We start from the raw sequence: 15,687 nt of genomic DNA, 5'->3' as shown, positions 1-15,687 counted from the left end.
CTCGAGGCAGCTCGGCTGGTTTATATGTCAAGATAGATACTTCACAAAGCAGAATTTCTCTGTTTAGTCATGAACTGTCCAATAAAAAATTAGAGGCATTACTAATGGACAAACATTGTTGGGGTTAAATTTTCCTGCTAACAGAGACATTCATTTATTTTGGTTCCATGTAACAGATGTAAAATTTGTCCCGCATACTACAATAGTAATTCTACATTGCATTTCAGTATACACTTATTCTTGTAAAAGTTAATGATTATGCAAATATTGTGACTAAAATCCTGGGTGGCTAATTATACTGCAATTCTGTGAGGATAAATATAAAATGGTCATCAATTATTAAGCACTCTTTCTTGGGGCCATAACATCATTAGATGATTGCTTGGCAATATCACACTCAGTATAACATCACATACAACCTTTGGTAATTAGACCAAACCAGAATGGAAGATAAATATAAGCCAGTTTGGAAAACAAATATAATATTCTGCTCTGATTAGACCCAAGAGAGCTCAGCTCAGACTGCCATAGAACTCCATAGAACTGTTAGTTTAAATTATAATTATTATTTTATTATTTATATATTTATTTTTATTAAATAAATGATACAGTGATGTAACTGTAATGTTGAATGATATAACCCTGTATATGTCATTTGTAGAAGCACTTAATATGGGCCTACAAACCTGGCTGTAGATACTGTGAACAGATCAACCAAAAGCCACTGACATGTCCATGACTAACTTAAAACACCCAAAAATACACATTAAAACACAGTACTACTAAATTCTTCATGTTCCTCAAGTAAGTTTAGTATGACATGGAGAAATGTCTCGGTGATCAGTTTTCTCAGTGATCAGTTGGATAGGGGATAGGGAACTATGGTATTACTGGCTAATAAATCAAAAATATTTTGATGGAATATTAGGGGAAATGTGAGTTTTGTATTTTAGAAGATATGGTAAGAAGATTCGTGCTTGAAATGTAAAATAAATACATTTTATCTTTTACTTCAAAGGTTAAGTGGAATGCACAGCATGTCCTTAGGTCTATCCTTTGTATCTGTTCTCTTGAATGAAGCCCATGTCTTTTTAGGCTTGGGTGAAAGAGTTTAAAAATTAAAAGAGTTTAAAAAGTGGATTAAAGATAAATAGTTTAAACCATCATTGCAAAATGTGGCGTTTGTTCTGAGTCAACTATTTGTTGTTGATTCTGTGGTATCTGTGTGGTCATTATCGTGCTGAAAGCATCACCAGGACCCAAGGTACACTTTTCAGGCAAAAGAGTCCAGGGTTGCGGCCAAAATGCCCTGATATCTGGTATAGCTCTTTATGCCAATGAACTTAAAAGAGCATAAAGCCCTTGGCAAAATAAATAATTGGCTTCAATGAATCAATCTGCAAAATAAATCAGTCTGCAACTACTTTTTTTTCCTTTAGGTAGGCATCACTGTAGTGTTTTATAACCAAAAACCAACCACTAAAAAAAACACCAAGCTTTTCCTAAAATATCACAAATGTACTGAATCCATGTTTCTGTGCCTTGCCATTTACTTATGATCAATAAGAAGATTCTCAAAGCAGCAGTCTCAATATTCTGTCACTAGTACTGTTAATTATAAGCTTAACATGCAACCTAAACATGTCAGATTAGCCTGTCCTCCAATGTTAACCCATGACTGTCCCTTTCAATTATACAGCTTGCTTTATCTGGGGACACAACAATAGACTGAAAATGTTCAAACATGCAACTTTATTGACTCCAAATAGAGAAAAGGTAGAACATTCATATTAAAAAAATAAATAAATAAATAGTGGTCAGCGTAGATGTTTTTATAGTTTGAACAACAGCAGATCAGCATTGACAAATGGAAGTATTTCTACTTTTCTAAAGGAAATAGCTGGAAAAGGATTTATATTCTGTGTTCATGCTGAGTATGAGTGTGGGTAAAACACCCAAGAATAACTTCGTTATAATTTTCATACAACTTGAAAACATTCCTTCCACAATATTTTTTGAAAATAAACAAGGGTATTTCTTAGCCCATGACATCATGGTGAACCTTCTTTAGCAGTGCCTTAAGGATTAGTGAAGAATGGCATGAAGCATTAGAGATTTGAAATGTAGTGGCTACTGGACCCTTTGGAAAATGATTGCGTTACACATTTGAGAGCATAAAATCAGTTCTTCATCAACTTCCTTATCTGCTGAAGTGTTTGGGTTCTATATAATTCAGAGCACTCCACTGTGTGAGGGATGATACCTTCTGTACACACAGCTGTGATTGTACTGAGGAGTAAACAGGCCATATCCAAGAATGTAGAGAATGCTGTTATTTGCATATGGCTTTATCACAGAAGTGGCCTATTTACACTGGTTTTTTCTTGACTATCTGAAATGTAATGTAACTTATTTGTTTACTAGATTTCCTACCACTTCAAAACTTGAAAAACTTCTATTATGAAAATTAGAAATAAAGGGCTTTCTGGAAAAGATCATTAGATAACACGGATACACTGAAGCATGCAAGACCATCTAGTATACTGTTCACTGACCCTCATAAAATTGTACTGTACAGGTACATAATTTTCCCTAAAGGTACAAACAGTATAAAGGTACAGTGGTATTAAAGTCCAGCTTTGTTCTCTACAGGAACATTACATGCTCTTCTCCAGAAAAAAAGGAGGTGAAAACTTTTATGATTTCAATACAGAACTGTGTAAAATATAAAAGAACATAACAAAAAAATATGTAATGGAAATGAAAATGGGTGTATAAAATAAACACTTTAAAATCTACAATTAATATAATATATGGAACTATTATTTTCAAGGTACCACCACAGTGACAGATTTTCTGAAAGTGTAGTTTTACATTAATATTCTTAAATTGATCATTATATTCACATTTACTGTCTGTAACTGCTTATCCAGTTAAGGGTCGCGGTGGGGCGCAAGTCCTTCACAGGGCAACACACAAGGACACTTTTGAGTCGCCAATTCACCTACTAATGTGTAATTTTTGGACCATGGGAGGAAACTGGAGCACCCAGAGGAAACCCACGCAGATATGGGGAGAACACACCACACTCCTCACAGACAGTCACCCGGAGGAAATACACACAGACACAGAGAGAACACACCACACTCCTCACAGTCACCCGGAGGAAACTAACACAGACACAGGGAGAACACACCACACTCCTCACAGACAGTCACCCGGAGGAAACCCATGCAGACACAGGGAGAACACACCACACTCCTCACAGACAGTCACCCGGTGCAGGAATCAAACAACCTCTAGGTCCCTGGTGCTGTGTGACTGCGAAACTAACTGCAGCGCCACCATGCTGCCCTCTGTATATTTCCCTTATTCACAAAACAAAAAACAATACTGAAAATAAATAAAGGTTAATTTAAAATTTCTTTACATAAATTCACATGTGAACTTCTCAGCATTAAGTATGTTAATTACATTTGCACATGACAGGAAGAAAAATCACAAAGATTATTCCTGCTAGTAAAATTAAAGTCTAAATTGATTTTTATAATACAAAAATATACCGAAATAGAGAGGCTGTGAGCTGACATGACATGGCTTGAATTTGTTTAACGCTGCTTTAATATTCTGCATAGATCCATCATGACACAGAAAAGGAAATCATGAAGAAGAGGGTTGTAGATGCGGTGAAGCATACACCTTCAGAACCTCCACTAAGCATCATACTGTCCATCTATTAAATGCTTATTGGCTGTCTAGCCAACTTCATGGGAGCCAAACTATACTGAACCTGAACCACAAGAACTAGCACAAAAACAAAATGGTTCAGTTTGAGAATTGGTTGTGACAAGACATACTGTGTAATATTGCCACAGGTGAGCCTCAATTAACAATTATAAAAATATATTTCTGTGTATTTCCCAGTATTTTCCTACTTCAATTAATACTGTACAAAGGAGCCAAGTACATATATGTGCAGGCCGAAGACCATCAACTGGGGGAGACATATGTGGGTTAAGTTTAGGGTTAAAGATAGGTTTAGTGTCAAGTTGTACCTCCTACTTGGAGCTGTGCCTCCCACTTGGAGCAGCCTCCAGTCTGCAGAGATATGTTTCTTCTGTACTCATATTTATACATTTTGGTTTTAATACTGCCACCTAGTGAGACTTAGTCACATTTAGATTTAAAACTTGGCTGACACCTATGTTAACATGGGTAAATGATACCCATGGATAACAGAACTATACACTAACCTTAATTAACCAGGATGGGATGAGAGTTTCAGTGTCTGCCATGCTAGCTGTGGCTTTGTACATAGCACTCTTTGTGGCTGTTGGTTTGCTTTTGCCCCTTGATGCATTCCACAATTTTTAAAATAAATATCAAAGAACATGTTCCCATACATACGTATATAAAAATGAATGCTAGTAAAATGACATAAAACTGAGATTAGATGGCATTTGTTTGGGACCTTTCTCCAGGTCCCTGAACATTTTAGACACAATTCCTTCATTAAAAACGTAGTGTATTTTACATACTTCTAAACATATTAGCTTTGACATATTGTTAAATAAAACAAATAATAATAATAATAATAATAATAAAGCATATTCAGTGATGTTATGTCAGCTGATATTCAAATCACAAATTTAGATGGCTCTTCTTTTTCAAATTCCAAGAGATTTCTCATCACAAATAGCTAGCAAAAAAGGGAACCTATAAAAATAAAAAACTTCCAAATTGAAGTATAATTTTAGTTAATCAATGGGAACACTACACGCTACATTTGACATCAATATTACCTTAAATAAGATTCTCAATGTTTTTGTGTTGTTTGTTTGTTTGATTTTTAATTCTGTAAAATTAATATGATGCCATGAAATGTGTCATTATTGCACTGGTGCCCTAGTGTTCCTGCCTTGCCCCAATTGATTCAAGGCATGCTCTGGGCACACTGAAAACCTGATCAGAATAAAGTAGTCACAGAGGATGAATGAATATATTAATAATTAACATGCGGATTGATGTCTGAATTCTCAAAAGTAAAAACAGTATATATGTTGTTTTGTCCTTGAAGAGATGTTTTCCTTTACAGCTGGATATACTCCAAGAGTTAGGTGCCCCGCCAGCAGTGCCCCTTACCTCTTATCCTATTCTCGCCCTTTGGCTTAAGTTATGCGCACGTAGGCCTGTCTTGTTTTGTTTTGAGAGCTGTTCATTCATTGTCCGTTGTTCTGGCTTGTTGTTGCTGCACTGATAGGGACTGGCGTGTTCGTCAGCCTTTGTCCTGCATTTGTTTACTATAGAGAAGGCCTAGTTCATGCAGCAGGCCCCCACCACAACTTTCTGCTGACGCAGTGTTTGGCTTGTGCGTCAAAGCACGTCTCTCCTTGAACTTAAATCGACGACTTTCTGATTAGAGTTCGAGTACACTGGTCAATAAACTACCTGGACGTTGGTCAAACCGCACCTCAGAGTATAAATATGCTCATGACATGTTCACTTCAGACTCACTGAGAGCAGCAAGGGAAAACTTTAGGGTTGTATTTAATACTGAATAAATACTTCGTTTACTTGCTTCTAGGACATTTTAATTCAATTTTAATGTATACTGTTTTGATAAGCAGAGTGTGAGAAATAGTCAGTCAGTCACTCTTGTCAGTTTTGCAGGCTACAATGCAGGCTTTCAGACACTGTGGGCTCTGTGTGTCCAGGAGCTTTTTTCAGAGCCGGACCGACTTCCTTCACAGTGAAGCAAACATGGCCGCGATACGTCGAGCTGCTGCGTGCTTAAACTTCTTAAGGTAAATATTTTAAACACGTGTTTTATTAAGACATTCATGGATTTTTTTCTTGGCGCGGATGCAGATGTTCGCCTCTATGTCTGTACGTTTTTGCATGAATGGAAAGAAGTCCGGCCAATGTAATACGAAATATGATCATAGATGAGTCTCTAAATTTGATGTAAAACTGCTTCAGCGCTTCAAGTTCACTGTGTAATTCGTTGTCTGAGATTCACGGGAAACGTGTATCAGCTTCAAAGGCTCGTGTTTAAACGAATTTTGTTTGTTTTGTTTGTGAAGAGGTGCAAGCACGTCATTCTGCAGTAACAGATCAGTCCGCCAACTGCGGCGCTCAACCGGCACTTCGCGGAACCAGACCGCGGCCTTCAGCGTCGGAACCGGACTCTGCGCCCTGCCCTTCGCACAGGTGGGAAAACACGTATAAACACACATTTATTTTTTCTCGATTATTTGTTTCGTTTTTGGCCAGTACAGTTACTGAGAGAGTGGCAGTCAAAATATAAAATTTTGATTAAGCTGGTTTTCATGTGTTTACTTATTAGAGTCATATTATTACAACGTGTACATTGTTTATATATGTAGACACGTCTGCTTGCAACTTATAGTGGTGCCACAATAGTCCACAGAATGAGATTGTCCAATTTAAGACTAGGAAACAGTTTAAAGATGTTTGTCCAAGGTGCGAGGAACTTTTGAAAGATTACAATGACATTGACTGCCTTTAAAGTATTATTATTTTATTGATCACAAAAATGCTGACAGAAGAGTAAAACTAATGCTTGCTGGTACACAACAGGAATTTGCAGAACACTCATGTTAAACAGAAAATTCTAATGTCAGAAAGAAGCACATGCTAAATATGATTTCATTATCCAGCAGGCAGAAAACCTCTCTCATGAATCTCTCATCCGGCGAGCATCCTGCCTTGTTACAGACAGTGCCAACACCTACCTTTCCCAAACAACACTGGCCCTTGTGGATGCCCTTACACTCTATACAAAAGTAAGTTTTCAATTTGTGGCATATTTAATGTATTTTTTTTATGTATTAATGTTCTAGGGAAGATAAATCAGCTGTGTTTGGATTTTAAAACTATAGCTCTGTTTTTTACAACAGTGGAGTTTAGTTTTTACAAATTAAGAAATTTGAGTGCAATGAAATCATCTCTTTGTTTCCCCAGGCTTTACACACACTTATCGCTCTTCAGAAGCGCTATTTGGATTCAATAGGAAAACTCACACCTGCTGAGGAAGACAGCATTTGGCAAGTGCTTATTGGCCAGAGAGTAGAGGTAAGAGTTTGTATTCTTTTGTATTATTGGCCAGTTTTGGTCTTGCAGTTCCATAATCTACAATAACTGACAGCACTGTAATGCAGGTCTAAGGCAAGGGTGAGAACTTTTAATCCTGGACATTTCAGCATTGTTATGTGATTTTCCTGCTCAGACACACTTGATTGAGATCATTAATTAACTAACAGATTTAGTTGGTGTGCTAAATCAGGCAAAAATAACAAACTATACTGGACTTTGCTTTTCAGTTACCACAATAATGATTACAGTACAGTAGGTAAATTATGTAATACATAGTTTAATACAGTAGTAGCATGATTATGTTAAAAATAAATAAATAAATAAATAAGATTAAATAAATTAATATTTTCTGGACTACAGCATTAAAAGTATTAACAGTTAACAAATGATTTGAGTCACAGAGTTTTAACCCTCAATGTTTTTCTTTGTTTACCTAGGTTAGTGACCGGCTGGATGAGTGCAAACGTTTTGAGTCAAACTGGATGAATGCTGTCAACATCTGTGAGTTGTCAGCTGAGGCAGCCTACAGTTCAGGTATTCACACAGCTATCACTGTGATAAGCTATTTTTGGCTTCTGATGATTTTTGTTTCAGTTAACTGACCCAGAACTGTTCTTAATGCAGGAGCAGAACATGCCTCCATGGCGTTAAAGACCAGTCTGCAGGTAGCCCAATCTAAGGTAGAGGACATGAAGAAAATTCAGCTGGCGGCTGAAAAGAGTCTGGCTGAGACTAAAGCCGACGAGATCCAGAGAATGGCAGAGTATGCTTCTAGTATTAAGCTGCAAGACTTGGAAGATGTTCCTGAGGCCTACCTCCGGGAAGACTGAAAAGACATTTTACGAAGAAGTGGATTTAACTTCTTTAACTCAAGAAGAGCATCAAGGAACTTTCCAGCTGCTAGAAGACACACTGCTGGGGGGTTCGTGAGACAAATATGTTTGAAATGTTTGGGCCATTCTGAGGTCCTGATTCAAATGTACTAAAATCTGTAAAATATATTTATGGTTTATTTCAAGCTGGATCTAGGAAGACATGCCTTGGGTTTTTTCTGTAATGCTATTAGATTTGTCATTTAATAAAAAATGACATGTTGTTGTCAGATAGACTCCTAATTAAGCAAAAATGCTTGGAAATTAAAGGCACAAAATCACATTCCTGTGATCTGTACACACACACACCTTCTGTATTTTGTAAAATAGAAAAGAATACTTTGAAACATACAAACAAATTTGTATGAGCTGAGAATCATATGAGAATCTGTGTGAATTTGAAGTAATCCTCAGATGCTGAGAATGTTGTCCACATTGTTCTGAGACAATTCAACAATAGAAATATCTTATGACTTTATATAAATTAAATAAAGCCTATTTTTTTTATTCATTGATTCTTTGTCTGAATTCATACACTACTCGTTCTCTTTTTCAATAATGCCTCAAATGTCCAGAAATTACAGTTAATGTCCAGGATAACAGTTCCCAGGCATATTAATAAAGCTTCTGTGATATGCTTTGGTCAAAATATCACAAAGTTCAAAGCACACAACACTCTTATACACCTGTCTAAACAGCCCTGTTCAGAATGAACAGTTTCAGCACATGTTCTTATTAATGAGAATGAACCACTGTTTATTCCAAACACCAGAGAAGTACGAGCAAGGAACAGAAAGGCTGTCTTTAAAATCATTTTCCTGTCTGCCTGCTGTCTACATTAAGGCAAAGTGCAAGATAAGAACATTTTGTTTTATGCCATGTTTTCATGCCTTACAGATCACAAAAAACTAACTGGGTTTCATAGTTTGTGGGTTCGTAGGAGCCCCAAATCCTCAAATTAATGTGCATATGCTGAAAAAGTAACCATTTGTCATGATATACCCCTTTTGGGCTACTGTTTACTTTAATCTTTTGCTTGGAAAAGTGATTGTGATGTCTTGAAAGGAAGCAAATGACATTTGATCTAATTAAGTGTTATTTTCTTTTATGATTATAGGAACATTGTGTGTAAAGCTGAGATCTGTTTTTTACCAGATGTAGGTAAATAGTAACTAATTTAAGGTTGAACATCTGGATTAGTTATAGATGTCTGTTTGTTGATGGAAATTATATAGTAGCTTATAGCTGAAAAAACAGTGTTTCCTATATTTTTACCAGACTGGATGACTGCTGCTTGCCATAGTGTTATTCTTGGACTTGGCCTTTTGGTTGTGGGTGAGCGTTGACATCACATTTTGGCACTGTGTGTTTGCTGAAGAGAAAATAAAATAAAATATCTTGGGAAATGCTGAATGTGTAGAGAAGGTCAGTGCGAATATACTCAGCCCTGGTTAGAACTGGAAAGAATTTTTCATGAGCTGCTCTTTAGTATTGATCTCCACAGGAATAAAAATATTCCTCATAGGCTTTTTTTCCTAAGTTTCTTTTTAACTGTGTTGGTGGTTCGCTGGGGAAGGGGACGGATCTCTTTTTATTCTGTAAAAATTGTACTCATGAAAGTTACAATAAATATATGGCCGGAAGATTGGACATCCACTACTGAACCTTGATTATTATTCTTGTGGTAAAATATTGTGACTATATAGTAATATGTGTCATTTTGTTATATATTTACTGTAATGGCAGCATGGTTGTGCTGCTGGGTTCATTCCTTATCTTAGGTCACTGTTTATGAGGAACTTCATGTGTTCACCCTGTATCTGTGTGAGTTTCCTCTGGATGGTCCAGTTTCTCCCACAGTCTAAAAACATATGTTGGTAGGCTAACTGGCTGAGTGGACTGGAACAATGTCCAGAGTGTCCCCCTGCCTTGCTTGCACCCAGGGATTCTGGGTAGGCTCCAGACCCACTGAGAACAATACCAGGATGAAGTGCTTGCAGAAGATGAATGAATAACTATCTTTGCAGTTGTTTCAAAACCTTGAGTCTCCAACATGGAAAATCTTACAGAAGGAAAGGTGTTTTCACCTGTGTTGGAAGGTCATGTAATGCGGTTTAGACCACTGTTATTGATATAATGATATTGACCTTCATGTTATTTTTTAGTTTGTGTGTGTGTGTGCGTTATATATTGTACATACATAATTATGATGATGTATTTATTATTTTTTTATGCCCATAATAATAAAACAATACATTTAAAATAGCATCTTCAGTAAGAAAATTACATACCTATTATAATTGAATATAAAATGTGCTTAACCTTCAGACAGTTATATTTTACTGTTTTGTAAAATATAACTTTTATATTTGTTATGTTTTATGTTTTTTTTTTTTTCTTAAAAATGTTTAGGACTGCATGTTACTGGCATATGATTAAATAATTAAATGTCCCTGACTTATTAACGTGGAACTAAAATGTAAATATAAGAAAGGTATAAATTAACATTTTTAAAGAGCAAACCGTTTGGAGCCCCCTGTGTTAAACGCTGATAAGCCTGTCTGATTGTAGTTGTCACAGCCCTCCAGCAGAGGGAGACCTCGCACTATTTATGGCATTGTTGTTATTTATTAGGCCTTGAGGATGAGGTACAAATTAACATCAGTCAATCAGACTACAGAAATAGTTCAATGTTTTAATTAATGTAAACACGCACCCACAGTGCCGTGTTCAGCTGGAGCATGAGACTAAGTCATTAACACAGGAACTTTCACACTTCTCAAAGTAATAGAAAGGAGTGGCAATAAAAGTGATTGATCTGAGCAAATGGCACCTTTCAGCTGCATGTTTCTCACTATTTACGGGCATAAATAAAGCCCACACACGGTGCTATATGGGAATAAAGCCCACAAATACAGAAATTTGTGCCCACTGTGTTGTGTGCTTTAATCAGAGTGCTACTGAGTTTAATTTGCTCAATTTTCTCTTTGAATTAAAGTTTTATGATGCAGTTTCCTGCCCTGTCTGTTCCTGTCTTGTGTCCAGTGTTTATTTGTAGGCTTACCTTGACCCACAGCAACCCCAATCAGGAGGAAGTGGTTACAGCAAATGTATGAATAGAAAAAGGTTTCTTGTGTAAATGTATATCTTTAAGAATAAATCAGTTGTTTTGACTGATGATCTTAGGTGCATTTGGTAAATACAAACTAATCTAGAATTCTTAAAAGGTTGGGAAAGTGCAAAATAATTGTAAAAATTTATGGCAATATCAAGATCACAAAGAATTTAGTTCTTTAACCATCTAAAATCCATAACACTCTAAAAAGTTGCCCTTCGGTTTCCTATCTAAAAAAGAAAAAAATAATAATAAACTAAGATCTGCTGTTTCTCATTTTGTTTATTATGCAATATACACTATATTTCCAAAAGTATTCGCTCATCTGCCATTTGCATGCATATGAAGTTGAGTGACATCCCATTCTTAATCCATAGGGTTTAATATTGTTGCCCACGGTTTGCAGCTAACAACTTCAGCCCTTCTGGGAAGGTTTTCCACAAGGAGCGTGGTTATGGGAAATTTTGAAATTCTTCCAAAAGCAAATGAGTGAGGTCAGGCACTGATGAGGGACGAGAAGGCCTGGCCTACAGTCTCTGCTCTAATTCATCCCGAAGGTGTTCTATTGAGTTTAGGTCAGGACTCTGTGCAGGCCGGTCAAGTTCTTCCTCAACAAACTCATAAACTCATCCATGAGTCTTTACTGGTGCGCAGTCCGGTAGGAACATGAAGAGGCCATGCCCAAAGTGTTCCCACAAAGTTCCACAATCTCTTGACATGCTGAAGCATTAAGTGTTGCTTTCACTGGAACTAAGCCCAATGAAGTGTTTTAAATATGTATCACGTGTATATGGTATATTGAAATCTGCTTCATATTCATAGGTTACTAAGTGTGTGTGTGTGTGTGTGTGTGTGTGTGTGTGTGTGTGTGTGTAAAATATGAATGCCTTACCGTTTCTAGGTTTTTGTTAATTGTTCCAGATGGCTTCTCTCTTCATGGATTTGAAATTATTAAATTAGTGGCCCTTGGTCCAAAAGGTAATGAACACACAGGAAAGGCCTGATATAGAATTAGATTATTTAAACAAGAGTCATATACATTATCTTATTTTAATGAAACCAAACCCTATAGTGGAGAGTTTGAGCTGAACTGGAGAGGGAACAAATTAGCAGCTCTCTCTCCAGGCTCCTTGAAACTTTGTAGACGCTGTTCTTCTGTGAAATAAAAATTATTTCTACAACTCAAGACGGTGTCGGCAGAGAATTTCTTCTTCTTCTTGTTTACAACACTGCACAAAAAAAAGGCTTCTAAGAAAAGAACAACACCAACTCCTGAAAACCCAAGCCCATTACGATAAATTCCCACTTCACCAAGCTTTACACTTGGCACAATACAATCAGACAAGTACTGCTTTCCTAGTAACCACCAAACCCTCATTCATCGGATTGTCAGACGGAGAAGCCACCATCTAGAGTCCAGTGGCAGTGTGCTTTACACCACTGCATCAGACACTTTGCATTCTGTTTGGTGATGTAAGGCTTGGATGTTGCTGCTCAACCATGGAAACCCATTCCAAGGAGCTCTCTGTGCACTGTTCTTGAGCTAATCATAAGGCAACATGAAGTTTGGAGGCGATTGACTCTGCAGAAAATTGGTGACCTCTGTGTGCTACGTGCCTCAGTATCCACTGACCACGCTCTGCATTTTACATGGCCTACCACTTTGTGGTTAAGTTGCTGTCACGTCCACTTTGTTATAATACCACTGACAGTTGACTGTGGAATATTTAGTAGCAAGGAAATTTCATAATTGGACTTATAGTCAACTCATAGTTGCACAGGTGGCATCCAATCCTGGTACCATGCTGGAATTCACTGAGCTTCTTGATTCGTCTTCATGCCTACATGCTTGATATTATACACCTGTGGTCATGAATGTAAACTTCTTGATTCAATAATTTGGATGGGTTAGTGAATACTTTGGGCAATACAGTGTATATTTATTTATTTATTTTTTTAGAAAAAAGCCAATATATACTTATGTTGCTGTTAGGACAAACCCCAAACCCTCAGACCTTAATTTTTATATATATTTTTTGTTACTATTAGTATTCTCTCAATGTTGCATTATGAATGTATCAGGGTAAAGTTCCAAAATAACTTTGAAAATAGAAAATATATTTTTTACACTGACTTCCTTTAAAAAGTAGGACGTTTTTATGATACTCCTCTAAAAGACCACCTTTTTAAGATAGCGACGAGTATACATTCATTCATTCATTCATTATCTGTAACCGCTTATCCAAGTCAGAGTCGCGGTGGGTCCAGAGCCTACCTGGAATCATTTGGCGCAAGGCGGGAATACACCCTGGAGTGGGCGCCAGTCCTTCACAGGGCAACACAGACACACACACATTCACTTACACTTTGGAGTCGCCAATCCACCTACCAACGTGTGTTTTTGGACTGTGGGAGGAAACCGGAGCACCCGGAGGAAACCCACGCGGACACGGGGAGAACACACCAACTCCTCACAGACAGTCACCCGGAGCAGGAGCTGTGTGACTGCGACACTACCTGCTGCGCCACCGTGCCGCCCACGAGTATACATGCATTATGCAAAGTGTAATATATAAGAGTATGCTACTTTTAGAAATGTCCCGGTTGTTTAATATCAGTCTGTGTCGGAAAAGGATGGCGTGTCTGCTCAATCTTATGATTAAGCTGCTTGTTTACGTGTTGAGTGAAGTTACCCTGGAGCAAAAATAGACGATGTAATTAAAATTGCTTATGGGGTTTCTTTTGCTCGGGGCGGGGAAATGTGGAGCGGATAGGGTAGGTCACGCCCACTATGTCGCCGTGACCCCGCCCCTGTGCTTTTGGCTTCACTCTGTGAATGTGCTCTGTGAATGCGGGCTTGTGTGAGAGTTGGTGCCTATGTGTGTGTGATGAACGGCGCTTTGGCGGTGGTTGACTAGAAATAATGGCGAAAAGACGTGGCTCTAACCCGGGAAACACTCCTCTCTTCACAGCGCAGTGTCTCCAGCTCGCCCTGCTCTTACTCGTCTTCACCGGTGAGCTGTTCGTTTCGGTTGTTTCTAATGTCTACTCTTTGTGAGGGACTTTTGACTGGTGTGGAAGTTTCAGTCGGCAGCGTCCCATAACGGGAACCGAGTGGGAAACCTACCGTTAAATCACAATAGTTACTTGTTTATAAGCGCCATGCGAAGACCACTGGCTGTGTTCAGTTACAGCATTAAATGATTAGGTTTATCATAGTCCAGTTCTATTGAAAATTGTGGAAGCTTGAGACTGGACAGCTACTGTTTAGAAGTTTCTATCAAGTCACTGAGGTGAGATCGTATAAAATCACAAAAACCAAAGGGCTCCAAAAAGCTTATAGGAATCTTATAAGATTACTCTTTCACCCTGGAACATTTTCGGGGAAACATGTGGAATATCCTACAGGATTCTGTTGAACAATCAATAGGAGCACTATTGAAAATCATATTGGTTTAACACTGAAGTTTGTATATAGTTTACATAGATGTGCGTTGAATTTATGTAACATCCTATAGGAAACCTATTGAAGGAATAACATGAACATCCTACAGAAGTATTCCCCCAGTGAGGATGTAAACAAGTCTTGTTGAATATCCTTTAGGAATTTTTTAATATTCCATAGGAATACCCCTGAATATTCCATTGCAGTACTACTGAGATGCTAAAGGACTTCTATTAATCATAATACTATTGAACATCCTATAGAAATTCCATTGCACATGTCCAAGCGTGCAGCCTGTAGAAATCCAAGAAGTGAATTATTGTATTAACATGGTAACATGAAAGGCAGACACTTAGTCTAGTCAATATAGGGTAGATACATTTTAGTTAAATTTGAGATTGCTGTTCTGTATTATTTATAAGCTTACATTTGCTTTAAAGTTCTCCTAGTCACAGATGTCACGGTATTGTAAGGTTTTTATTCACATATTGAGTAATATGGGAAGAATGAATGAGCTGGGGAGGATCTGGATGGGAAAATGGAAAGAGCTCGAATGGGATCTTACAGACCAACACAAACACAGTTCACGGCTTTGCCAGTATGCACAACATGGAATGGAATTTCACATAGACTTGCCTTGTTACTTGACTAAATATACAACACAGTTTACAAAGGATGCAGCCAGCAAAACATGTTGAATGTAGATGTAGAAAGAATGATACAAAAGGTGACGTAGACCTTAGGCACAGGGTGGAGAACAGAATACAAATTTCTGTTGAAGAACAAAGTACAGCAGCAGCAGAGTCTGGAACTATTGACCTGATTTTGGGCTCTATGCCAGACGCATCCTCCATTTCTGTAAAATTTACATAATTATAAAACGTATTGAAGCTGAACATGATGCAAAGAAGTGGACAGATCCTACACCACAGTTTAGTGTGTGCAGTTGGATGGTTGAAAACAATAAGAAGTGGATTATTAACATTAAAATATCTAGCCAAGTAAATAGTTATATTTAGTCTGTTCTGCATATTAAGTTTAAACAGATGTGTACTTTTCAAATGAAGATCTTGTTTTAGGTGAATAGTTGTTCTAAGCAATCCAGTAAAAGTTTACTCAGATTTTTATTGGCCTTTGGC

The 15,687-nt window shown here is 37.5% G+C and overlaps 2 protein-coding genes across 5 annotated transcripts in view; both read left to right on the top strand.

The window, feature by feature from the left end:
- Positions 1–5,160: 5,160 nt before the first annotated feature.
- diabloa (diablo, IAP-binding mitochondrial protein a) lies at positions 5,161–8,481 on the top strand. Of its 4 annotated transcripts, none has more exons than XM_066662461.1 (7): positions 5,161–5,183; positions 5,715–5,804; positions 6,084–6,210; positions 6,681–6,806; positions 6,985–7,095; positions 7,554–7,650; positions 7,741–8,481. In XM_066662461.1, the coding sequence occupies exons 1-7, from the start codon at positions 5,176–5,178 to the stop codon at positions 7,944–7,946; spliced, it is 765 nt and encodes a 254-aa protein (XP_066518558.1). In that variant the 5' UTR covers positions 5,161–5,175; the 3' UTR covers positions 7,947–8,481. The 4 variants fall into 4 exon arrangements, with proteins under 4 accessions (XP_066518558.1, XP_066518560.1, XP_066518557.1 ...); XM_066662463.1 differs by lacking the exon at positions 5,161–5,183 and adding an exon at positions 5,329–5,476; XM_066662460.1 differs by lacking the exon at positions 5,161–5,183 and having other exon boundaries at positions 5,504–5,804; positions 6,684–6,806.
- A 5,505-nt stretch (positions 8,482–13,986) lies between these two features.
- nectin3a (nectin cell adhesion molecule 3a) overlaps positions 13,987–15,687 on the top strand; it is a 45,572-nt gene continuing 43,871 nt past the window's right edge. Inside the window, exon 1 of the mRNA XM_066662456.1 lies at positions 13,987–14,117. Coding sequence (XP_066518553.1) covers positions 14,027–14,117 — 91 coding nt within the window. The 5' untranslated portion in view covers positions 13,987–14,026. The remainder of the gene's footprint in view (positions 14,118–15,687) is intronic.

Source organism: Hoplias malabaricus, chromosome 1 (assembly GCF_029633855.1).
Source record: "Hoplias malabaricus isolate fHopMal1 chromosome 1, fHopMal1.hap1, whole genome shotgun sequence".
NCBI lineage: Eukaryota > Metazoa > Chordata > Actinopteri > Characiformes > Erythrinidae > Hoplias > Hoplias malabaricus.
This window is presented reverse-complemented; position numbering and strand designations above follow the sequence as displayed.

Bases quoted from the DNA above. Each gene is read 5' to 3' on its own strand.
- diabloa (XM_066662459.1), top strand. From the start codon at position 5,677: ATGCAGGCTTTCAGACACTGTGGGCTCTGTGTGTCCAGGAGCTTTTTT. The intron at 5,805-6,083 runs GTAAATATTTTA...TTGTTTGTGAAG, and splicing joins GCGTGCTTAAACTTCTTAAG to AGGTGCAAGCACGTCATTCT. The intron at 6,807-6,984 runs GTAAGTTTTCAA...TTGTTTCCCCAG, and splicing joins CCCTTACACTCTATACAAAA to GCTTTACACACACTTATCGC.